The sequence below is a fragment of the Moschus berezovskii genome, chromosome 12, assembly GCF_049115385.1.
Source record: "Moschus berezovskii isolate FMDL1 chromosome 12, NW_MosBer_1.0, whole genome shotgun sequence".
NCBI classification, from domain to species: domain Eukaryota; kingdom Metazoa; phylum Chordata; class Mammalia; order Artiodactyla; family Moschidae; genus Moschus; species Moschus berezovskii.
Window position 1 is genome coordinate 90141836 of NC_142471.1, and position 25440 is coordinate 90167275.

Consider the following 25440-nt stretch of genomic DNA (forward strand, 5'->3'; position numbering starts at 1 on the left):
TCAAAGATAAAAACACGTTGGGAGCTAGACACTGCGCCTGGCACCTAGCACTAAGGTGCTCAGAGAAAGATCTTGGAAGGAAGTGACCTGAGGCCTTGGGGTACCCAAGCCCTGGGTCTCGGCAGTGATGTGCCCTTCACAGAGGAACCACCAAAGGACCGCAGGGGCACTGGGTCTCGGGGAAAGGGGTGTGTCTGGTTGGTGGCCTTGCAGGGATTGGCGGGAAGGAAGGGGCGCTCTGGCAGACAGGCTTCTGGTCCCCGGGGAAGGGCGTGGGGATGGCAGCCAGGGCAACGTGGTGGTGAGAGCGCATTTTCCACTTGGAGCAGAACAAACAGAAGTGAGTTACTGGAAGGCAGATTCTGATTCATCTGCCCCGAGGGCCCCTTCTGCCCCACGTGATGCACGTGCTGGGGGAGAAGGCCCACATCCTGCCATGTGCAGAAGCGGTCTCCTTTCCAGCCTGCAAAGAAGGGCAGAAAGAACCCGTGGCCCCTGGTGACCGGCAGGATCAGGGCCGGTGGAGCATGCGTTGTGGCTGGGGCCGCAGGTGACTTGGTCTCCCTGAGGCTCTGACATGATGCTATCCACTCTGAATTCCAGGTCTGCCGGCCAGCCGCTCCAGAGTGCAGCCCGGTATGCCCACTCACCTACCCATGTTTGTCCCAAGGAGCCCCGCAAGCGGATTCACACCAGGGTCATCCTGGTTGCTCTTAAAAGTCAGACACACAGGAAGGGGCACAGAGATCTGTCTGCCAACAAGTCAAGGCTGACACGCGCCACAGGTCCCCAGGAGGCCCAGGCTACATAAGCCCAAGGTGCACAGCGGTCACAGCTTTGGGGGAAGTCTTTTGGTCACTGATGGTGACACGGAAAATGAGCTCTGGGGCCCGGGACTGCTTCCCCAGACCCTCGATCCAGCGGCCCATTCATAACTTCACTGCCACAGTGGACACTCCCAGCCAGACCAGTCCCCGTGTCCCGCCACATGCAGGCTGACAGGGCTGTGAGCAGCTCAAGGACACAGTCAGCCCCCATTCCTCAGCCACACCCCAGGACCACCCCATGGCAATGCCCCCTCCCACACGGCAGGCAGCCCATTCTGAAGCGGGGTGTTTCCACGCGAGTTCAGGGTTTATGCCAAGACTGGCTGGGCTGCTAAGGAACCCCAGAGTCACAGCCCACCTTGGACGTCTATAGGAAAACCAGGAGCTCCTTGAACTGGACAGCTTTCCCCATGGAGACATTCCATCCCCGGCACTTCGAAACCCATACGGGATGGAGGTGCTGGGGAAAGGGGAGTGGCGAGAAGCCTAGCAGGGGATCTGGGGAGACAGCCACTCCAGGAGATGAGCATCGCCCTCGAGGGCACTGCTCGGTTGGCAGAGCTAGGGCTGGGCCAGGTGTGAGTGCTTCCTCCTGCCCCCCAGCTCCAGCCCCAGCAGCTCCTGTCAACACAGCCAGCCTCAGGGCGGGGGGTTACTCGTGCCACACCCCCACCCCACAATGTCCTGCTTCTCTGCCCAGCCCTCTCTGCCCTGCTACCCATGCTTCTGGGCTTGAGCAATGGCTCTGACGTGGTTTCTCTGCTCCTGCTGACCGTCTGCCACATAAGGGGAAGTTTCTGGAAAGCAATGCCAGCGCACAGTAGGTACACAGCACACAGCAACAGGCCCAGAATGCGTGGGATCCATCTGAAGGGAACGGGGGTCCTGCTTCTACTTCTGCTCTGCAGCACCAGCACAGTGCCCTGAACACAGCAGGTCCCCGGAGAGAGGAGTTGGACTGACAGATGGTGACAGAGATCCCCTTGAATGTGGGTCCTACACAGGGAGCAAAAACCAACCCAGGAGGAGGGGACCAGCTTCTGCCCTGGGTGGGGGCGAGGGTGGGGAGACACAGACATGAGGGAGGTGGCACTTTGGGGTTTTCACACATCAAATGCATGCCCTGATCTTGCAGGGCCGGCATGGAAGATGCACCTCAGGCCCCACAAAGAAGTGCGTCCCGAATGAGCGTGGCAGTGGGGGAGAAGGGGTCCCGGGAGCACAGCTGTGGCACGGGTGTTCCTGGGCACTGCGGCCCCAGAATGGAATGGTTCACTCAGACGATGTTACGCAGCCAAACCAGCTCCCTGGGCTCATGTGCAAACTATTCACGAGGAGCAAGACCAAAACAACGGCAGGCCCTGCCCCGTCGGCAGGCCGGCTCCAAGTCCACGGCGCGGGGCCGACACTGGAAGTGACTCTTGGGTTTGGACGGGCTGGAAACCAGCTGGCCACGCTGCACTCGGGGCAGCCAAGGCAGGGGGCCCCCGGGATGGACGACGGGGCTGATTAAATCACACGAGGCGTGGTGTCCGAGCGCATGGAGAGTGTTCAGCAACATTAGACGGAGAACAGCATCACCACCGACGCGTGGTAGGAGAGAATCCATACACTGGCCACAGGGCTTGGATCAAACAGCCCTAGTGAGAATTCAGCTCTGTTTTGCCCAGGGCCAAGAATTTTGTGGTCGGTTTTCCTTTTGAAACCATGTCTGCTTTTCTTACTGGACAGAGTAAAAAACCAGTACTAGGCGCGTGGATTTTCTGTCTCAGTAAGTGCTGTTCCTTTCACTTCTCTCTTTTAAAGGAGCACTCCCACTTCCTGTCATCCCTGCACATGCGGTATATGTGGACCTGTGCACTCAACAGACTCCTGGGCTGGAAGGGGCCTCGAGGGTCTCCATTCAGTGTTACGGCTGTTTAGAAAAAGGACTGCAAGGATCTACACCCTACACTCAAAGATAGCATCTCTGGGGGCAGATGTTGGAGGAATTGCACTTTCTGTATGTTTACATTGCTAAACTGTAATTTTTTTCCTTCTCCACTTGCAAATTTTTTTTTACATGTATATATCAACTAGAGATGTGGGTTTGATCCCTGGGTTGGGAAGATCTTCTGGAGGAGGGGGTGTGGCAACCCACTCCAGGATTCTTGCCTGGAGAATCCCATGGACGGGGAGCCTGGTGGGCTACAGTTCGTAGGGCTACACAGAGTCGGACAGGATTGAGACAACTTGGCATACATGCAACATCAATTTTGTAACCAGACGAAACAATAAATAGTGAATCTGGAAAAATTACTTGAGTTGATTTACAACCGTTTGCCCCCATTCCAACAGGAATATTGCTGAGTGACATGAACTGACTGTTACACGCCATTATGTCCTCAGTGCAAGACAGACATCATCTCGTTGAACTCCCTATTGCCACACCCATTTCATAGACGAAGAGACCCAGGCTCAGGGTCCCACAGCTAGACCCACACCCAGCTCTCTGTCTGCTTCCAAAGGCCTCACTCACAGCCAGCCTACTCCACGGCTCTCTGGAACACTTTAGGGCTCTTTCTCAACTGCCGCTTTTTCTGCCTGGCCACTGAAAGAAGTTGCTGTTCTAATCCCTAATCTCAAGGCCCACAGGACTGGGTGGGCACTCTGGAGGTGTCTGAGAAGAACCAGGTCAGGGCCCACCCTCACCCACAGACTGTCCAGCGCAAGGCAAAGGGGCAGGTCGGCACAAGTCCGGGGAGAGGGCTTTGCTAGACATTAAACTGCAGAAAACACTGCTGTGTTTGGAGATGGGGGTTCCTACTGGGCAAGCAGGGAAGCCTGGTCATCTTCCATGCTGCCTGACAACGTGCCACCCCGGGAAGGCTCAGGACCAGAATCGACGGTCATTCTGCCAGGGTCCCAGAGCACTGACCCCAGAAGAGATGTCAGCAGGTCCCCTCCTGCCTGCTGCCATGTGTCCAGCCCTGATCACACAGTAATGGTGCTTCTTGAGGCCACAGGGGGTTGGCTCCACACGGCTGCTTTCTCTACCTCCTGGAGATACAAGCTCAGGATGGAAGAAGCTCCCAGCATGAGACAGTGCTGGACCTCAGAAAATCTCCTGCACAAGCCTGGCAGGACAAGAGTCCACATGGGCCCACCCAGGAGACAGGCACAAAGGTACTCGCACACGCTTCTCAGAGGCTGCAGGGCAGGGAGGAGAGGGCACCGGCCGCCTGTGGCAGGACTCCAGGGCTGCATTCCTCCCCTTCCACGCCCCGCTGCTTGGCTCCGCCTAGAAAACCTCCAGCCTTCGGACCCCTCCCTGCACCTCCCGAGTCCGGCCGCACACTAGCTCAGCACACGCTCCCAGCCAAACCCCCTGAGTTCAAACCCCACACCTGCCGGGGGTGGGGGTGGGTGGGTGCGGGCTGGCTCCGTGGCCTGGGCCAAGTCACTCCTCAGGTCTCTGCTCCCGGGTCCCTGGCAGTACCAGACGTGATGCTAAGAGCATCTGCCTCCCGGGCTGGCATGAGCAGGGAGGGAGCTCTTATACAGCATCCAGAGCAGCGCCCGGCCCACAGAGAGGCTGATGGAGGCATTTCTTTACTGCCACCCAGCGCTTCCCAGGGAGGAGCCTGGGATGCTCCTGGGACCTCAGTTTAGCAGGTACCTCGTGCTGGCTAACTGCGGACATGTCTGTCTCTCCCTGGCAGGGGCTACACTTGCTGGCCACACACACACCCTTCCCCAGCATCCCGGATGCAGTAGCAGCTCAGCTCAGGGGGCTGAGGTTCACAGAATTTGTAGTCTGTGAAGCTCAATTCTTGGAAAAACCGTGAGTCCCCTCCACCCTCACCCCGGTCTTCCTGCTTCTCGACCATGGATACGGCGAGCTGCTCACTGCAGAGTACCTCCCTGCAGACAAGCTGGGGGACGAGGGGACTTGCAGGGAGTGGCTTCTTCAGGGAGACGCGCGCCTATGCCGAAACCGCCTCTCCCCAACTGCTCGTGCCCGGCTGGCTTCACAGCAGAGCCGATGCCAGCTGCCGTGGTGGTGGAAGTGGCTCTTGGTCGCGCTAAGAACTTTCCGACCACATTCCCGGTCCCCGAAGGCGCTCCAGCCCCAGCCGCAGCCTCTTGACTCTGAGGGCCGCCTTCAGATTTCTCAGGCGCGGGGCGGCCCCGGGACAGGCCGGCCTCTGTTGACTGAGTCTGTGGTGGGAGGGCAGGATCGAAACCGCGGCCACCTGAGGCCCTTAAACGTCAGAGCCAGCCTTCCCGCCCTTATTTTCACAGTGCCGTTCCAGACCCACCTCGCTGGGCCAAGTTCTGTCGCCACAGAGCTAATATCCTCTAGCAACTTCCGAGCTAGTTATCTGCCTCGGGGCCGGGACACATCTGGCAGCAGGGAGGCTGGTGCATCCCCGGCCGGCGTGAACTCTCCAGGGGTTTGTCCTGAGAGACGAGAACCCCCTGCACCTTCAGTTGTGTCCTACCAGCCTGGGCAGAACGGCCTCACCCAAAATTCTTCGAGGGATGATGAGAACGGGGCCGGGGGACGGGGTGAAAGTGGGAGGAAGTGAACCAGCCTCCCCGCGGCCCCACGCTCTCCAAGCACGAGTGGCGGCAGAGACAGGAGGGTGGCCTGGAGGAGAGGAGATGGGAGCCCTGGGGACTGGACCAGCAATGCAGCCAGCGCCTCCAGAGCCAGGCCGCTGCTGGGAGGAGGTGGTTCTTCACTTTCTTAAAAAGGTATCACGCTTTTGTGCGCTGAGATACTGAACCGCTCATCCTGACGCCAGGGCCCTGGTGAGCCAGAAGCAACCAGCTGTGGCAGCTCCTTTGCCAACACCTCCTTCATTTTTGTTGTGTGTGTGTTTTTTTTCTTTTCAGCTGTGCGTGGCTTTTGGGATTTTAACTCTCCATCGAGGGATGGAACCCGGGCTCCAGCAGTGGAAGCGCAGAGTCCTAACCGCTGGACCACCAGGGGATTCCCAGCGGCTCCTTCTCATGGCCCGTGAGGAAGGGGCCCCACAGGACCAAGTCTGCAGCTGGCAGGGCCTGAGACAGTCGTCGGGGCGGGCTGCCTGACATCACCCCTCACATTCCTGACCGCCACGATCACGGCGCTGGGCCTTCCCGGGGAACCCGCTCTCATGAGAAGCTGCCAAACAAATGCCAGCCGAGCTTTCCAAATGGGGAAACTGAGGCACGGGGCCATCTCCGTTAGGGGCTGCTCACAGTCTCTGCGAGAGACAGACAGTGAACGCTGCTGACTTTGAGAACCACGTGGTCTCTCTCGTGACGTGAAAGCAGCCACAGGCCGCGGGCACGGCTGTGCGCCGTTCAAACTCAACTTTCAAAAGTGGGTAATGGGAGTTTGCTGACCCCGGTCTACATGGCTGGAGGTGACGGCTGCTAACACCCCTGGAGGCACTGGCCATTAACTGCGGGACACCACTGAACCCTCAGCATCCCAGGGGTGCTCTTGGCAGAGTGCTAGTTAGAATCTATCATTATAAACCATTAAGTCACATCCCACACAGGACTCAGCAGACACTGGGCCTCCGATCCCCTGAGGTCCCGCTCTGGGACAAGGGTGGTCCCTACAGAGCCCCCTGGCACAGGGTCTGTCCCACCCATAACCACAAGGAAGAAGAGAAGGTGGGGCAGCCTGGGGACAAAGGGAAGGACCCTGCCCTGGAGCCCGGCCTCCACAGGGGCCCTGTGGGGAATCCTGAGACCTGGGGCAAGGACCGACTCCACCCGCGTCTTCCCTCCTCCCCACTGGTCGGCTCTGGACGAGTCTCACGGGCACCAGTCTGCACTGTAGGGTAGCTCGAGGGCCCTGGCAGTTGGGAAGGTCCAGGGAGGAGGGGGCTGTCTTTTTCCCCCACACCAGCCTCTCACACTAAGCCTTAGGTACTTCTTCAGAAGCCTAGGGCTGGGGCTTCCCTATGGTCAGCATGTCACACTTCCAATGCAGAGGGCGCAGGTTCAATCCCTGGCCAGAGAACTAAGATCCCACATGCTGGGCAGTGCAGGCAAAAAGAAAAAAAAAAAGCCTGGGGCTCCTCCTGCAGGTCCATGGGTTTCATCAAGGCCACCATTAGTGTCCCTGCTTAGGCACTTACTCAGTGCCATGACTTCGATCTGAAGTTTCAGATTTCGGTGATGTTCCAATTTTAGCCTCCTTCTTCTGGGATGGTGACAACTGTCACCTTAGACCGTCTAGACAGCTCCAACAGCTGGCGCAGCAGGGACCAGGTCAGGCTTCCCTCAAGATGTCACGTGAGATCCCAGCTGCCGCTGCAAGACTGAACCCTGACCCCTGAGCCTGGCCCCTGCCCTGTCCTCAAGCAGAGCCCCAAGCGCCCAGGGCCAGGCTGTCCCCCCATGGGTCCATCACAGCCGAGGAGGGAAGGCTCACACCTAGCTCCAGTCTCTGCTGGCCCTGACCCCGCCGTGGACACGTGAGATGATGGAATGGGCCTGGCACCCCGAGTCCTGCCTTGGCTCCCCGATAAGTGCGAGAACCTGGACCACACCACACAGCCCCGCCACGCCTAACCTTGTGAGCTTGGCTGCCACTCCGAGCGTCGGTTCTTCCTTCTGCTAAATGGGAACAGCAATCTTCATTCTCTGGGACTGTAATCACGACACCACATGACTACATGAACACAAGCCCCCTGCTGGTCCATGGGGCACGGGAACACGGGCAGAGTGTAGGCACACTGTCGCACATGGCAAGAGCCAGCAGTGTGTCTTAGCCTCACGTGTGGACCCAAGTTTCAAGGGGTGGGGCTCAGGCCACACAAGGTGCAGGGCTCCAGCTAACGGGTCTCAACACGAAGGAATGGCGTGGACAACAGTCTGACCAGACAGGTGACCCAAACCGAGGCAGGAGTTCCCATCATCTCACTGCTCAGGACGGTCACCTCTGGCCTCCTTGGCTCCTGGGAGGACAAGGAAGGCCTTTCTGACTCAGTTCACTTCCTGAAGGACACACTAGGTCATCCTCCTTTTTCCCTGATGAACTTCCCCGTCTGGTGGTGGGGAGGAAGCGCTCACCTGGGTGGCCTTGTAGAGGTTAACTCAGCCAGCGGCTCCCCCATCTCCTCCAGGCCCTGGACACTCAGGCCTAGAGGAACTAGGCAAGGAGCTCCCCGAAAAGCCCTGGGCCCAAAGCAGTTCACGCTGTATGACTGGGACTCCAACAGCCCCCCATCTCCATGAGGACCACTAAATACACAGGCACCAGCCTTCTCCGTCTGCCCTGGGGTCTCCCTGAAAACCTATCCCCCACCAGACAGAGCTCCAAAACCCCACCGTCCTGTTTAGAACTGTCCTTGGCTCCCAATGGCATGCAGAACAAGGTCCCAACCTTCCACGCGCCATCCCAACCGCAGCTCCAGCCACACAGGTCGGTTTCTGGTCAAGGGAGCATCTCGGGGCCCTTTCTCTGCTCTGCCCTCCAGCAGAGGCTTCGTCTGAGGAGGGGCTTGGGTACCAGGCCAAGGCCCACAAGGGAGCACCGCGGCTCCCCTGCGGAGGAGTGGAGAGCCCTGCACACATCACAGCAAAAGCACCAGGCATCCCTGGCCCTGACCGCTGGATTCCTGGAGCACTCCAGAGAGTGCATCAGGTGCCGGGGAGGTTCCTTACAGCGGTCATCGTCCTGTCTTAAGCCCAGCAACAGCCACTACGGATCCTATTTAACCAGAAAAAAAGACCAAGGCACAGAGGGCTGGGCTTCCCTGACAGCTCAGCTGGTAAAGAATCTGCCTGCAATGCAGGAGACCTGGGTTCAATTCCTGGGTGGGGAAGATCCCCTGGAGAAGGGAACAGCTACCCACTCCAGTATTCTGGCCTGGAGAATCCGATGGACTGTATAATCCATAGGATCACAGAGTCAGATATGACTGAGCGACTTTCACTTTCACAGAGGGCAAAGCTATGAGGGCCGGTCAAACTCTCCAGGTTTCCATGTGATAAAGTGTTGATGCTGTGACTTCCAGAAGGCTGGGGCGGAGTGTCCCCGTCTCCTGCTTCAACCCTAGAGCCTCCAGGGGCCCGACACAAGCAGGAGCTTGGTCAGCAGTGGCTGAATAAAGAGATGAGTCCAGAACTTGAATCCAAACCCCTGGAGGACACGACTACCTCACCAGCTTGCAGGTGGCTGCCTAGATACAGTTGCTCCCACCCGACCTTCTGTAGCCTGTAAGCTCCTTAAAGGTAAGGCTGGGGTCTTACGCACGCTGAGCCCCTGCTCCGGGCCCTTGTACAGAATTGGCACCCACTCAATGCATGCTGATTTGAATCAGCTCACAGGGTCGTTGCTACCTGGAGCCTGAGGGCCCAGAAGGTTCCCATGGTGGGTGGGGCCCGGTCTGAAGTTCCCAGGCTGCTGAAGCTACAGGACCTATGTAGTCCTATGGGACCTATGGGTCCTTCCTGGCAGGGGGGCGCAAACTAGAACCACAAATACAATTTCCTAGGAAGAATGTGGTCAGGAGGCTGCCAAGCTCCAGGGACAGGACTACTCAGGAAGCACACTCTGCCCCGGGCCGGTCCCCACCTGCCCTTGCACCCCACAGCCTGAGAGCTGGGGCGCCAGGTGGCCACTTCCAAGTGCACACTAGAGGGGCCACCAGCCACCTGGGGCCACCAGGCACTGGACGTGTAGCCAGTCCAGCTGAGAAGTGTAGTAAACGTAACACACGTCCTGTACCTGGAAACTGGGTACATAGAAAACGAGCACATCTCTCTACTAATGACCGATTTCTCCTGACTGCATGTTGAAACAACACTGTTTTGGATACGGTGAGTTAAATAAAAGATGTTACTAATTTTACCTGTTCTTTTTTTCTTTTTAACTGTGGCTACTAGCAAGTTGAGACCTGGACCATAAAGAAGGCTGAGTGCCAAAGAATTGATGCTTTCAAACTGTGGTGCTGGAGGAGACTCTTGAGAGTCCCTTGGACTGCAAGGAGAGCCAACCAGTCCATCCTAAAGGAAATCAGTCCTGAATATTCATTGGAAAGAATGATGCTGAAGCTGAAGCTCCAATACTTTGGCCACCTGATGCGAAGAACTGACTCACTGCAAAAGACCCTGATGTTGGGAAAGATTGAGGGAAGAAGGAGAAGGGGACGACAGAGCACGAGATGGTTGGATGGCATCACCGACTCAATGGACATGAGCTTGAGCGAACTCCGGGAGCTGGTGATGGACAGGGAGGCCTAGCGCTCTGCAGTCCACGGGGTTGCAGAGAGTCAGACACGACTGAGCGACTGAACCACAACAACCAGAAAATTTAAAATAATCAGAAATTTTAAAATAATTTTAAAATTTTAAATTTAAAATAACAGCTCATACTCTGTTTCCACTGCATGGAGCTGAGACTCAGTTACAGCCTCTAAAATGGGTAAGATGTGTTGATCTCACAGGGCTGTCTTGAGGAGAACGTTCGATGGGTGAGCTTCTCCTGCAAACCTGCTCCCACCTCACCTGCCCAGAGTCAGCAGGTAACCCACAAGCACCCGTCCTCCGCCCCCTCCACTCCAGCCTCCCGGACCCTCTCAGGCCTCCTGGCAGCCTGCTGCTTCCTGCTCTGGGCTGCCCATCAAGCCAATTGTAAAACTTCAAGGCCACAAGCAGTAACAAGTCAAAGAAATGACAGTGATGACAGGGGTGACCACACTGACCCGGAGCCAACACCTCCAGAGGGGGTCTGTGCGAGAGTTACCCCGACATGCCCCACCAGGTCCAGAACCCACCTTCCCACCACCCACTGGCCTAGGTGTGGGGGAGGGGACGTGGGCACAGTATTTGCTCACGGGCTCCCTGCGTGTGTCATGCTGAAGTTCTGGTGTCTCTGCTGAGTGACACAATCAACATCATTTCAGACACCATGTCCCCCCTCTCCACACAGTTAATGCTGCACAATCAGCCTACTTCTGCTGAAACGCTCACCCCCAACACGCTGCACTGTGCCACACCTGCCTGGGCTGGTCTAAACCCAACAAAAAAGGGTCTTCTCTGTTGCTGGCTCCCCTGCCTGCATGCATGCTCCCGTTCCCATCTGCCATCAATTCTTGGAAACTTCCACTGTTCAAGACTGTTCCGATTAACGTGAGACGGAACTTCTCCAGGTGGATTAGGCCAGTTTAAAGCTGGTTCCAACTACCGAGGGGTTGCGGGAGGGTGCGTGGGCCCAGAGGTGGACCCAGCGTCTGCGAGACTGGACCACGGCCCTGGGTCCCAGCAGGGACCCATCCTTCCAGAGGGGACACAAGACAGGAGAAGACCCAGGTGGCCCACGAGGGCCCGGCCCTGGTCTCGGGATCTTCCTGGGGTGCCCACGTGAGAAAGGGACAGACAAGGAATAGGGGTGATGGGGTGAGAAGAGCCCCTCAGGGGATGTGAGCACAGCCCCGGCCTGGCTGGGCCATCAGCACAGCAAACCCTCAAGGCCACCTTGCACCTTGTTCGCCAAGTCATTTCAGCAAGGGGTTTGCCAGGAACCTCCCTTCCAGGACACAGAAGGCCCATGTCTCAGGCCCCTTCTGCCCACCATTTCAGAGGGTGAGTGAGACTCCAGGAGGGATGGGGGAGGAGTGGCCCGGGCCTGTGGACAGGCTGGCTGGGGGTCAGAGGGCAGGCCGGCCAGGCCCGGGGCTGGGGCAAGTGCAGGACTGGCCACCACCCCTGCCCCTCCCAGGAGACGAGTCACTCTGGGGACGAGGGGGTGGCGATGGTCAAGGGCTTAGAGATCCCCCAGCAAATCTCAGGAACGGGTAATGAAGGTTCTGCTTCGGGTGCTAAGAGGACACTTTCAGACTGTGGATGTGTCCACCTGTGGGACCTCATGGACAGTCAGAGAACCTCATGGACCTCCCCTGGGCAGAGCCCAGACCGAGGGCCCATCTCCTGTGTGCTCCAGCCCCACACTGAGGAAGGATCTGGATCCTGATACTGTGGAAGGATCACGACAGCTCAGGCAGAGCAGAAACAGCCTCCAAGGAGGCCCTGGTGCTGAAACCTCGGTGCCCTGGTTTTCCAGCCAGAAAACTCATAACTCGAGAAAGGCAAAGCTGGGACGTTCCTGGTGGTCCAGTGGTTAAGACCCTGCATTTCCAACACAGGGGACAAGGTTTCGATCCCTGGTTGGGGAACTAAGATCCCACACACACCACTGTCACTTTCGTATCAGCTACTGTCAAGAAAGGGGGTGGATAACACGCAAGCGACTTAACACCGACTCGACAGACGTGAGTTGGAGCAAAGTCCAGGAGAGTTTGCCCCCTTTAGCTGTGTGGTATGGGTAAAAGTAAAAACAGAAAGAAAGAAATGCAAAGTCTGTCTGCCCAAGGGCTAGGAGGATGTCTGTTCAGACAGGATGACATCAGAACATCGAGGTTCTTCCATCCGTGTGTGAGCCGAGTGGATCAGACAAGGAACAGCCACGCTTCCTGAGAACATCCTGAGACCCTGGGCAATACGTCACCACCCCCACCCCACCTGCAGGGGGATCCGAAGCCTAGCCTGGGTCCCAGCCTCGCCCAGGCCCCTGGCTGGCAAGGGCCGGCAGGACCCACCTCGGCAGGGGCCCTTCGGGGAGGTCTTGCCCACGGGTCGTGGAGGCCAAAGAGTGACCAGGGCGCCTGTCAGTGGTCTCCCAACTCAGCAGGTGAACAGGCAGCTCACACTCAATTTTATTCCCTGAAGAGGAAGCAGAGGAACCCTCCTGGGTGGATAAAGGACCATACCCTGGGAGGGAGTGGGTGGCGGTGGTGTAGGGTCAGAACGACCAACTCCTATTCCTGCTACACACGCAGGCCGGTCTGATGAGGACTGCGGACCCGGCTCCCCAGGGCCTCAGCCAGGCTGGTGGGCAAAGATGTGGAGGCTGAAGGCAGTCCCTCCTCCGGTCACCTCCCCGGGGTGGGGGGCCTCCCCATCCCTCCCAAGGCGGCCCCTTCCACCTCTCCCCTACCAGGCATTCCAAACCACACAGGCATGCTCGAGTTTCTTGGTAGCACGCGTCGCCATTGGAAATTATCTTGCCTATTACAGGGATCAAGACCATCCCCATGGAAAAGAAATGCAAAAAAGCAAAGTGGCTGTCTGAGGAGGCCTTACAAATAGCTTGTGAAAAGAAGAGAAGCGAAAAGCAAAGGAGGAAAGGAAAGATATAAGCATCTGAATGCAGAGTTCCAAAGAATAGCAAGGCTTTCCAAAGAATAAGAAAGCCTTCCTCAGCGATCAATGCAAAGAAATAGAGGAAAACAACAGAATAGGAAAGACTAAAGTTCTCTTCAAGAAAATTAGAGATACCAAGGTAACATTTCATGCAAAGATGGGCTCGATAAAGGACAGAAACGGTGTGGACCTAACAGAAGCAGAAGATATTAAGAAGAGGTGGCAGGAATACACAGAAGAACTGTACAAAAAAGATCTTCACGACCAAGATAATCATGATTGTGTGATCACTCACCTAGAGCCAGACATCTTGGAATGTGAAGTCAAGTGGGCCTTAGAAAGCATCACTATGAACAAAGCTAGTGAAGGTGATGGAATTCCAGTTGAGCTATTTCAAATCCTGAAAGATGATGCTGTAGAAGTGCTGCACTCAATATGCCAGCAAATTTGGAGAACTCAGCAGTGGCCACAGGACTGGAAGAGGTCAGTCTTCATTCCAATCCCAAAGAAAGGCAATGCCAAAGAATGCTCAAACTACCGCACAATTGCACTCATCTCACACGCTAGTAAAGTCATGCTCAAAATTCTCCAAGCCAGGCCTCAGCAATACGTGAACCACGAACTTCCACATGTTCAAGCTGGCTTTAGAAAAGGCAGAGGAACCAGAGATCAAATTGCCAACATCCGCTGGATCATGGAAAAAGCAAGAGAGTTCCAGAAAAACATCTATTTCTGCTTTATTGACTATGCCAAAGCCTTTGCATGTGTGGATCACAATAAACTGTGGAAAATTCTGAAAGAGATGGGAATACCAGACCACCTGACCTTCCTCTTGAGAAACCTATATACAGGTCAGGAAGCAACAGTTAGAAATGGACATGGAAGAAAAGACTGATTCCAAATAGGAAAAGGAGTACATCAAGGCTGTATATTGTCACCCTGCTTATTTAACTTATATGCAGAGTACATCATGAGGAACGCTGGGCTGGAAGAAGCACAAGCTGGAATCAAGATCGCTGGGAGAAATATCAATAACCTCAGATATGCAGATGACACCACCCTTATGGCAGAAAGTGAAGAGGAACTCAAAAGCCTCTTGATGAAAGTGAAAAAGGAGAGTGAAAACGTTGGCTTATAAGCTCAACATCAGAAAACTAAGATCATGGCATCTGGTCCCATCACTTCATGGGAAATAGATGGGGAAACAGTGGAAACAGTGTCAGACTTTATTTTTGGGGGCTCCAAAATCACTGCAGATGCTGATTGCAGCCAGGAAATTAAAAGACGATTAATCCTTGGAAGGAAAGTTATGACCAACCTAGATAGCATATTAAAAAGCAGAGATGTTACTTTGCCAACAAAGGTCCTTCTAGTCAAGGCTACGGTTTTTCCAGTGGTCATGTATGGATGTGAGAGTTGGACTGTGAACAAAGCTGATCGCTGAAGAATTGATACTTTTGAAGTGTGGTGCTGGAGAAGACTCTTGAGAGTCCCTTGGACTGCAAGGAGATCCAACCAGTCCATTCTAAAGGATATCAATCCTGGGTGTTCACTGGAAGGACTGATGCTAAAGCTGAAACTCCAATACTTTGGCCACCTCATGCGACAAGTTGACTCACTGGAAAAGACTGATGCTGGGAGGGATTGGGGGCGGGAGGAGAAGGGGACGACAGAGAATGAGATGGCTGGATGGCATCAGCGACTCGATGGACGTGAGTTTGAGTGAACTCCGGGAGTTGGTGATGGACAGGGAGGCCTGGTGTGCTGCGATTCATGGGGTCGCAAAGGGTCAGACATGACTAAGCGACTGAACTGATTGTTGCTGGCTTATTGTTGTTGTTGCTCTGTCGTGTGTGACTCTTTGCGACCCCACGGACTGCGGCACGCCAGGCTCCTCTGTCCTCCACTGTCTCCCGGAGTTTGCTCAAACTCACGTCCAGAGAGTCGGTGCTAACTTGCATCTTATCCACCCTCTTTCTTGACAGCAGCTGATACGAAAGTGACATACGAAAGTGACAATGCTGTGTGTCCTGCAGAAAACACCCCTGGACTTCATCCTGAGTGCCAGGCACCCAGCAGCTGCCCAGGGAGGCATCTCTGAGTGCAGACGAGGGTGGTGCAGAGGGAAGAAGAGAAAGGGGCAGGCCACTCCCCTGGCAGAGGCGCCGGATGGCACCGAGGGCACAGGGCTCGCCCGGGTCTGCACAGTCTGCCCACGGCCGGGCTGCAGGATGATGAGCACCCCCACCCCGCACCGAGGGTCAGCTCCAGGCCCTCTCCCATTCTGCACTCTGCCCCTGGGGGTGGGGCTCTGCCATCTGTGCCCACACCCCAGGGGCTGTGCCCACAGGAGGGCTGGGAGAGCCCTCGAGGCTGGAGGAGGGAACACCACCTCGCCTGCTTCCTGCGGCCATCTCTGCTCCTCACCCTTCGGGAGCAGTCTGGTCCACGCACAGCACTTGCTTCCAGTCTGCAGCTTTTCCAACATTCATAGAACCCACTTCACGGCCCTCGCCGTCCTCAGCCCCAGTGGGCCGGCAGACCCCACAGTGCTGAGCCGCACCCTCCCAAGGGCAGCCCCTCCCACCGGGGCCGTCACCCGTGGGCGCATCTCCCCTTCTCGGTCTTCAGGAACCTGCCTAACCATTGTCCACACCGAGCTCTCCAACCCACGGCGTGGTTTCCGCCCCCTGCAGAGGGTCCCAGCTAATCCAGGCAGCCTGGCACATTCCCCAGGCACAGGGCTCTGGAAAGGAAACAGCTGCAGCGTTCCCCGCCCCCAACCCCCGCCACAGCCACCACCCAGTCCACGGAGATTAAACGTAGGACAGGCCCCTGCACTGTTTCAGGGAAGGGGGCTGGGCCTGGTGGCCTTCAGTGACATATGATGGTGTGAGCTCACTGCTACTGCTCCCAGATGAAGCTCATGGTGATTCGTTATATTCTGGAACCAACCATTCCTTTTGTTTTCCAAGGCAGGGGAAAAAAAAAAGCCACCCTTCTCCCTCCCCAGCAGGAATTATCCAAGAGTTCTACTATGCCTAACTTTCAAAGGAGGCATTGTTAATCTTCTCGCCATAAATAGGCAATTAACACCCACTCCCGAGTCCAGGCAAAACCCAGTTCCTGCCGGCTCGGGGACACAGCGCAGGGCTGGCCCTCTTGCATGGCATTCGCTTTCTGAAATTCTCGATGGGGGCCTGAGGCTGCACGAAGAGGGCAGGAATTCAGGACGGCTGATTCCGCAAAAATGTTAGAGGGAGTCTAGGTCGACGCCATGCCTGAGGACAACCGAGGACTGTGTTACCAAAGGGCCTGACTTCACCCGACCCGAGTCTGCACGTAAGCCTGCAGCCTGTCCAGGATGAAGGCACAGGCAGGCGGCAGGCACGTCAGCTCGTAATTAACCATGTCCATCTCAGGGACATGGCTCCATGCTTCCGGTCTCTGGCCCTCCCAGGGGCTGACCCACCAGCTCACCGAGGGCGCGGAGTGCCTTCCCAGGAGGTGTGACCCCGACATCCCCGATGAGAAGGCAGGAATAGGACGGGAATGCTGAAATGCTTCCGCATTTCTGTCAAGCGACCCCTTTCCCTGCATCCTTCCAGGCTGTGCGGGGGTCCCTGGGCTGTGTTAGCGGGGTCTAATTTTACAGAGATCCCGCCCTGGCCAATGTAAACAGACCCAACGTGGCACCCTTGAGATGCAACCCAGCAGGACGAGCCTGCAGGGCTGCGGGCATGACCTCTGGTGGCCCCAAGTCGCCCAGCCGAGTCCAGGAGAGAAGACCCAGATTCAAGTGGACACAAGCAGGGACGCTTCAGCAAAGGAGTTGGAGGCTGGAGATAGCGGTGATAGGAAGGGTAGGGACTGACCTCCTGGGGACGGCAGAGGGAGCCTGGGCCGGCACAAGCGCTGATGCGTAAAGGGTCTGGGGCGGGATGGCTCCAAGGACATGTGTGGAAACAGTGAATCACGGGGATCAGCCACCCGCTGCTGCTGCTGAGGGAAGATCATGGAGAAATACAGGCGAAGCGAGGGCTCCAGACGAGATGACACGAGGGTCTTGCCGCCAGCCAACTCTGAACACAGCAGCTTAAGGAACGTTATCTTTGGGGATTAGGGTGATGGATGCTCAGCCCAGTGAGTGAGGTCTGTGACCACTGTGACCTGGATGCTAATGCAAGATCAACCCCCTGGCTGGGCCTGTTGGCCGTACCTCCGGGCTGTTTGCGCCCCTTACAAGGATGCATGTGTCCACGTTGGTCCACACTGGCATGCCTGCCAACAGCCGGCCCGACCCCTAAGTCCACACTGCTCCCCGCCACCAGGAGCTTGGGGAGGGGGTGCTGTTACTCCCCTGCTTAAAACTCTCTACGGCTCCCCCCACTGCACTCAGAATAAAAGACAAGCGTCTTCAGAGGCCCTACCAAGAAGGCTCCCCTCTGCTCAGGTCCCCTGCCCACCTGTTCCTGCTCCAGGCACACTGGGCTCCTCCCAGCCCTTCCTGACTCCAACCTTTGCACATGTACTTCTGCTAGTCGCCCCCGTGCACACACTTGCAGGGCCGCCTCATGGCTTAGGGCCCTGCTCACATGATTCCAAGGCACTGAGAGAACGCGCTAGAAGCTTGGCCCCTTTAAATGCCCCCAGAGACCGCCCAGCACGCGCAGTAACCTGAACAGGGCGCTGACCGCCACGCCACGCCGGGTTCCTGGTCGTTCACCCTGCTGCCCAACACAGGACTCGGGCCACTGAGCAGGGACGCAGAACCACCGTGCCTAGGAACTTGCCTGGGAAAAGCCTGGCACTATGTGTGAGACGTTTTCCAGACATTTCTCACAAAGCGGGATGGGGAGGTGTCCTCGGATGTGCTTTCTACCTGCCCACAGGCTCTGGCCTCCTGAAGGCAGGGCGGCCACCTCTGCGCCTGGCATCAGAGTAGGGCCCAGCGAGTCGAGGGCACCCCGAGCTCATCTGGCTCATCTGGGCCCCTGGCTTATGCAGCGGGCCCCCCTAACTCCTGAGAACTCCCCAGAGCTCTGTCGCCTCAAACACCCTTCGGCTCAGCGAGGCTCTTGATTAAAGCATGGAAAATCACCAAGTGGCATTAGAAGCTGCCTCCCTGGCATGTCCCCAGTTGAACTCCTTCTATTTTTCTTTTCCCCGGGAGATCAAAGCTATTGTGTCAACACTCGGCCCTGATCCGAGTGACCTTAAGCAGATTGCTTATGCAACCTGGTGGCTGTGCCTGGGGACACAGGAGGGATCCAGGGGATTTCCTCAAATTCTGAGAACCCCTATTGGGTTTTTTCGGAGAGAAAAGAAGGACTGTGGTGTTTCGGAGAGGAAAGAAGGACTACAGAGAGCTGAAACTGGTCGCCCGCCCTGGCCTCACCCCGCTCCAGGCCACGGGGTCACAGCACCCCTGTGCCAGGGGTGGCGAGCCCGGCTCTCGTCTGGAGCCAGGAGGCAGGCTGCGGGGAGCGGCTCCGCTGTTATAGCATCGCCCTGGCTGGACCCACACCACCAGAGTCCCGTCCACACCTGTGGGAAACGGAAAGGTCATTCCCACGCTCTCCAGACACTAAAACGGAGGCTTATGGAGGTGACCCGCCCAAGGGCACCAAGAGCTCAATCAAGGGACTGAATGGGGAGCCAAGCCCCCCCGACCCCAGAGCTCATCGTTTCACCTCCATGGCCTCTGCGTCCCCTGAGTGTGAGCCACTTGGGAAGGGCGCCTGGGGACGGATTGCACCACAGGAAGAGCCCCGAACCCAGCCTTCCCAGTCTCCTCCAGAGAACCACGTGGCTTTGGGCAACTCAGCAACTCTCTCCTGACTCTCAAGCGAGTGGGGGACAAGGGCAGAGGTGGCATATCAACTAGCAGTGGCTGCGAAGACCACTGCAGGGGAAGAGTCTAGACGGCCTGTGAGTTCAACCGGAGGGACCGCCTGCCTGGCCGGCAATGCCCATCCTGAGCGCAGCAGGAGCTGCCACCCTGGGCATCTGTCATTCTGACAGCCCGGGTCTCAAGGGCCCTCTTCCTCTGTCCAGACCCAGCCTGTTCCCTCATCAGAAGCAACCGTTCCTACGTATCCACAGTGGGTTTTGACTTGGCTTTTAAAAAAAAAAATTTGGCCATGCCACACGACTGGCAGGATCTTAGCTCCCTGACCAGGGATTGAACCTGGGCCACGGCAGAGAAAGCACTAAGTCCTAACCAAATTCCCAGGCTTTTCCTCTTATTTAGGGTTTATTTCATCTCAGTTGGAATCCCAGGGCTTCCCATGGCTGTTCCTCTAAGCTCTTCGAACCTGTCCACGTTCCACACTGTAGAGGGCGACCCACCTCTGAATTCCTCTGCCTGCCGTCCGCAGGGTTCCCCAGGCTGTCGGAAAGGGTGCTGAGGGTGCAACATGGCAGGAAGCTGGAGCCGGGGAGGTGGCCACCCCTGGCAGTGGGGGACAGAGGGCCGTAAAGACCTGGGCAACCCTGCCTGGGCACAGGGATCCTGCCAAGAGCCTCCTCGCCCAGGGACCCTGCCGGTAGAGCAGCATAAGCTATCGACGAGCCCCTGAGATGACCCTTCTAGTGACTTCCGACATCAAGCCCTCCCCTGTCAAAGCCCACGCGGCCCTGGCCAATCCGCCCTCCTGGACCCGTCTGCGGGCCCCAGCTCTCAGTGTGACTTCCAACTCAGGCTTCTTTCTTACCCCAAATTGCCCCCTGGCCAGCTTTCACAGGCCCCTCAAACATCTGCTAACACAACAGTTGCTGCCTGTTCAGAGGCCTGTGCTGGGAGGTGCGGGGCCGCAGTGTGTGGGCAGCTGCAATCAATCAAACCTCTGTTCCAGCCCCCGGACCCGTCCTCGCAAGCGTCTCCCTTCTGTTGGAGGCACTGTGAGAAATATAACTTGTTGCTCTTTCAAGATGACCAGCTTGGACTTAAAAAACACAGCAGGGCCTGTGACACACACCCAGGGCACGGCATTCGGCAGGTCATCTTTAACTGTTGTTTATAAATGGCAATCCCACTCCCAGATTCTTGCCTGGAGAATCCCATGGACAGAGGAGCCTGGCATGCCATGGTCCATGGGGTCGCAGAGAGTCAGACACAACTGAAGCAACTAAGCACGCTCACATACCTGATCCAGGTCTGAGTGGCCACACGCAGCCCAGGGCTTGCTGGGAGTCAACCAATGCTGGGCAGTCAGACTAGGTTTCAGAAAAAGCAGGAGCTAATAATCGTGTCAGCGAAAGTCCCGCTAATAAGCAACTCACATGTTCAGGCTGGGCCCTGCCCTCCTTGGCACATGCTGCCATTTTGCAAAAGGGAGGCTGAGGCTTCATATAAAACACCAGGCGGCAGGGGCCCAAGGAAAGTGGCTTGAGGAGGTCAAGGAAAGGGTCAGACCTGGCACAGACGAGGCTGGACTGACCCTTGGGCTGCCTCCGAGCCTCTCGCTCTGTGGATGGAGCGGTTGCAGTTGCAGTTGCAGTTCCAGGGAGTGAGGGCCTTTCGGGGCCAGGTCCTTGCGTCATCCCCCACCCAGGGCCTCCTCCCCGAAGTCACCCTCCCCCACCCGCCCGAGAGGTTTTCAGCAGCAGAGACACGCGGATATGTATGGCTGAGTCACCCTGCTGTGCGCAAGAGACGAGCACAACGCTGTTAATCGGCAAGACTCCAATGCAAAATAAAAAGTTAAAAAAAGTATATTCAGAATTAAAAAAAAAAAAGAAGCAGCAAAGATAACCTGAAAGCAATTGCTAACCACCCCACCCCCACCCCACCGCTGTGGGAGCCGAGCCACCCTTGCCGCCAGCTGGACGGCTGCGCCTGCACCTCGGCTGGGTGGGCAGGGGCGCCTGGCGGGCTCCCACAGTCCCCTCCATCCAGGTTCCCCGGGTGACAGACGTGAGGCAAGGATGCTCACGCCGACCCGCCTCCTCGGGCAGGTGGAGATTCGGACTCCGCCCCCGTCTCACGACCCCCGGCCCCCCTCACGGAGCCCACTGCAGGCGGAGCGCAGCTGCAGGCCAGGCTTCCTTCCCATTTCCAGAAGCCAAGGGTGAGGCAAGAAGAGGAACCGACGAGAAGTGAGTGGCCAGGACAGAAGCGGGGGCGGGGTTGAAAACAGAAGCAAAGAGGTGGACGAATGAAGCGGGGAGCCTGCAGAACGTCGTCCTCGGGGCTGGTTTCTGCCCCTGGAGATGCCCGGAGCGAGCCGGGGGACCCCCACCACGACGACGGTCCGCATCCATCAGCTCCCCGGGGGGGATGGGCCAGAGCACAGGTGATGTACCTGTAGACGGAGTCACACACGTGTGTCAACAGATAATCAGACACACAGACCTCTACACGCAGCCCTCCATCCATAAGCTACACACACACATACACGTGGACACGCCTACTCAACACACAGACACGTGCGCGCACACATGATTTCCTGTTCCTCCCAGCAGTCCTACACTGATGGCAGGGCGGGCGGTACGGTTATTATCTGCTATACAGAGACATGAAGCACTCTTCCTGGGGCCACCAGCCTTCTGCCCCATCTCTGAGGCTGTCTGATTTGTCAATGTCCGCCCCCCACCCCCAGCCAAGTGAGGACCTAACGGTGAACATCTCTCCAGAAGGGCCTGTTTCCAGGGGGGCCCCAGCCCAAGATCACACCCACCCTCACACCCCAGGCTTCCAGCTGAGAGCCTGCCCCTCGGAGTGGGGCCCACCCACAGCTCCCTGGCTCCCTGTGGGGATGAGGCAGCCCCAGACCTCAGAGCATTTGGTCTCTCCACCCGCCTGCCTCTCTCAGGGTCTCTCCCTGATCCTTTTTCCACCGGCAGTCTGGAGAGGCTCCGGGGTGCCCCTGGGGGCTTACACAGGGACCCTGGGGAAGGTCCCAGCCCCGGTCAGTGCTGCTGGGTTGGGCGGGGCCATAGCTTCTCAGAGCTGCCCGTCATCCCAGAGGTCCAACCAAAGCGCATTCGCTTTGCACCTGCAGACTGAATCTCTCAAGCACCTGGGCCCAGAGCCCACGCACACAGGGACTCCTGAAGGACGGAGCTCACCTGGAACCCTTCCCATCACGTAGACGAACGTACAAACCAAGATCAAAAGACCCACGAGAGGGTCTGAGGTCCAGCAGAGGAAATGACAGCAGGACATGTGGAGTAGCGCTGACCCTTGGCACAGGACACCCTCCCCAGTGGCCACTGATGCGGGAAGCCCATGTGGAGGACAGGGTCTGGAGGCAGAAGTCCCGCGCCAGCGACACCGGCTCACAGGGTACCAGGCACAGGGGTCCTACGTGCTCCAAACTGCATCCACGGCTCTTCAGATGCACAGAGGTGGCCCTGGTCCTGGCTATTTGAGGCTCCCAGAGGAGCAAGGCCTGCTTTCCAGGGCCATGAATCATCCGGTGGGGGAGTCAAAGCAGGCGCCGCCTCACGGGAAGAGGGCCGGCTGGGTCCAGAGGCTTGGTTGGGGGGTGGCTCGGGCCCATCCATCTCCAGGCTTCTGGCCGCAGCCCTTAGGCCCACATGCCTCCCAGGGCCCCTTCTCTGCTTTCCCTGGACTCTGCCCTCCCCAGGCCTTGGCTGGGGAAAGATAGGCAGACAGAGGGCAGCCTCCTCAGGATCTTGGAGGCCTGCCTGGAGCTGATGAAGCAATCTATACATCTGGGCACGGCCCCACCGAACAATGTATTTTTAAACGGTTTCTACCCAAGTGAGGGCGGGAAATGTCTCCGACGATGCCCGTGGTGTTATTCCAACTTGTGGCCAGTAAAATATAATAACACGTGTACATTGTTTTTATTACCTATCTAGCTTATTAGCTAATAAAATAAGCTCAGCATTAAAAATTTAACTGAAGCTGTTTTATCACACCCAGAACTCGTGGCTCTGGATTTTCTTCAGAAGTTTTCTTTGCCCAAATCTGTCACCTTTCCAGCATTTTTACCTATTTACATTTCTCCAGAAAGGAAAATTCCTCTTGCCTGTCCAACCTGAATGAATATATTAGATCGCTGACCAGCTCGGACACGCCTGGAGCGGCGATGGGGAGGAAAGGAAAGGGGCGGTGGGAGGGCTGGGGGCGGGGGTCCCGCTGGGTCCTCCCCTCGGGTCTTCCCCAAGCGATCTCCATGGGCACAGAGAAAGGAGGGCACCACCCACTGGTCCAGAGCCAGGGCCTGGGCTCTCAGACAAAGGTGGCCAGAAAGAGTGGACCTGGGGACCAGGTGGGGGCTCTGGACCAGAGATACCTGCCTCTCTTCTTTTTTGGGGATGGGGATCTGTAGGTTGGGACGGAGGACCAAGGGAGAGAGGAGGAAATGCCATCAACAGAAGCTGTATTTTTCATTCTCAGCTGAAAGCAGGCCTGGCGAAAAGGCAGCGCTGGCCACTGAAGGAAAGCAGTGAGGCCCACCTGGAAAGGAGTGGACACGTCACGCCTGCCTGTCTGGATGTGGCCACATGCTCACAAGCAAGGCCAACCTCTCACCGCCAAGCTGGTCTCCATTCCCTCAAGCCCAGCCGCGACTGATGCTCAGATAATAGGACTAGAAAAGATGAGGCTCCAACCGTGGCTCTGAGCACCCGAGGACCCCTTGGACCCAGGACCCACCATATGCATCTGTCCCTGAGGGGCCAGCCCTGCTCCTGGGCCTCTGACCCTCGGGACTCCCCAGTGAGAAGCAACGCAGACAGCTCTCAAGACTTGGAGACTGTTCTGATGATGGTGCATTAACTCCAACTTCAGCTCACTCAAACCAACACCCGAGACCAAGCACGAGTGAGGGCGGCCAGGGCCCTGAGACACAGAGGATGCCGCGCACGTGACAGGACGCGTGGCCAGAGGCCGCACCTCCAGGGACAGCGAGGACGGCGCTGCTTCCTGCTGGATGCACGCTTTCGGCAGCTCAATCACAAGAGTGCGTGCCTCCCCCCCGGCCCATTCTCTCGTCCTGTGAAACCGTCACTTGCGGCCCTGACCTCGGGATCGGCATGATCTGAGTGACGCTGAACCCAGCCTGTGCGAGCAGTTCCAACAGCAGCTGAGGGGACGGGGGCTCCTGGGGGAGGCACCTGAGAAGGGCCAGGAGGGGTCCCCAGCGTCGGTGAGGCCGTGCCTGCCTCTTCCTGGCTCTCTGCTCCCGCACCAGCACGACTAGCGGCTGGGAGAGCGTCTCTGCTTTGAAACGGAGCTGGCTTTAAAAGCGGGGCGGGGCTTGATTTCATTTTTCACTGTATCAGATTTGAAGAATGAGGGAAGGAACCTGCTTCCCAGGCCTCTTCAACGCGGGCACCCTGCCTTTGCCTGGGCTGGACCGGGAGCCGGGGAGGCTCCGAGACGCCCCTGGTGGCTTCTGCAGCGCCTCCTCGGGGCGGGGCAGCGAGGGGGCTCTTACCTGTGCCATCTTGGCAAGATCCAGGGAGGGCCTCTGCTCCTGTGCCTCCTCGGGGCGCCGCCGCTTGATGCCCACCTTCTTGTCGTTAAGGACGCAGGGCTGGGAGCGGCTGCGGGCCAGTCCGCCCGAGCGCCTGGCTGGCTCCGGCGTCGAGGCGGGGGTGCTGCTGGCGGAGGGTGGGCAGTACTCCGCAAAGGAGAACTGCTCGTGCGAGCAGGACAGGGAGCGCTGCATGTCCAGCCGGCCGCCGCCCACGGGGCTCGCTGCAGGGCCCCAGAGGTCACCCGCCTGTCCGCAGGTGGCCGGGCCCAGTGCCCCCGGGCCAGGCAGGCCGCCGGGCCGCGGGTGAAGTCCCACAGGGTCGTAGGGCGAGGAAAGCGTGTTGGCGCGGGATGGGAGGCTGAAGCTGGAGCTCCGCTGCATGGTGCTGAACCCGTTGGAGTAGCGCTGCACGCTGCCCCCGCTGTAGCAGCGCCTCTTCTCCACCGGCGTCCAGACTTTGGACCCCAAGGGCCTCCACGACGTCCGGCAGCTGGCCATCTCGTCCGAGAAGGACAGCGACCTGCACTGGCGCTTGCTGGGGGGCGCGGACGGGTGCCCGTTGTGGTCGCTGAGGCTGAGGTCTTTGATTAGGTTGGTGACTGCGCAGGCAGTGGCCGCCTCCCGGTGCCACAGGGCGCCGTCTTGGCACTTGTCCGGCAGGCACTCCCAGATGCTGGGGCTCGGCTGGTCGATCTGAAGAGGGCACTTCCTGTCCAGGTCTCGCCATCTGTCGTTTTCTGGTTCGGAAATGACAAAAAAAGAGAGAAACGGGGCTTTGAGAAGGGCCTTCGTGCCAGTCCTCTCTGGCCTCACCGAGAACCCATTTTAAACAGGAGGTTAGAGACAGAAAGGCCCTTTAAAAAGTCATCCAGTCTGGCCGCGCCTTACAGATGAGAAACAGACAGAGAGGGACGGGCGTGAGTCCCGAGCTGCTGAGTCAGACGCAGGGCGGCCCCAAGACTCCG

At 57.6% G+C, this 25440-nt stretch overlaps 1 protein-coding gene across 4 annotated transcripts in view; it reads right to left on the reverse strand.

Moving 5' to 3' along the window:
• Positions 1-25440, reverse strand: part of FAM53B (family with sequence similarity 53 member B) — a 126655-nt gene that overhangs the window by 31211 nt on the left and 70004 nt on the right. For all 4 annotated transcript variants that reach the window (XM_088842412.1, XM_088842413.1, XM_055424433.2 and 1 more), the window contains one exon: positions 24434-25212. In XM_088842412.1, the coding sequence (XP_088698538.1) occupies positions 24434-25212 (779 nt within the window). The remainder of the gene's footprint in view (positions 1-24433; positions 25213-25440) is intronic.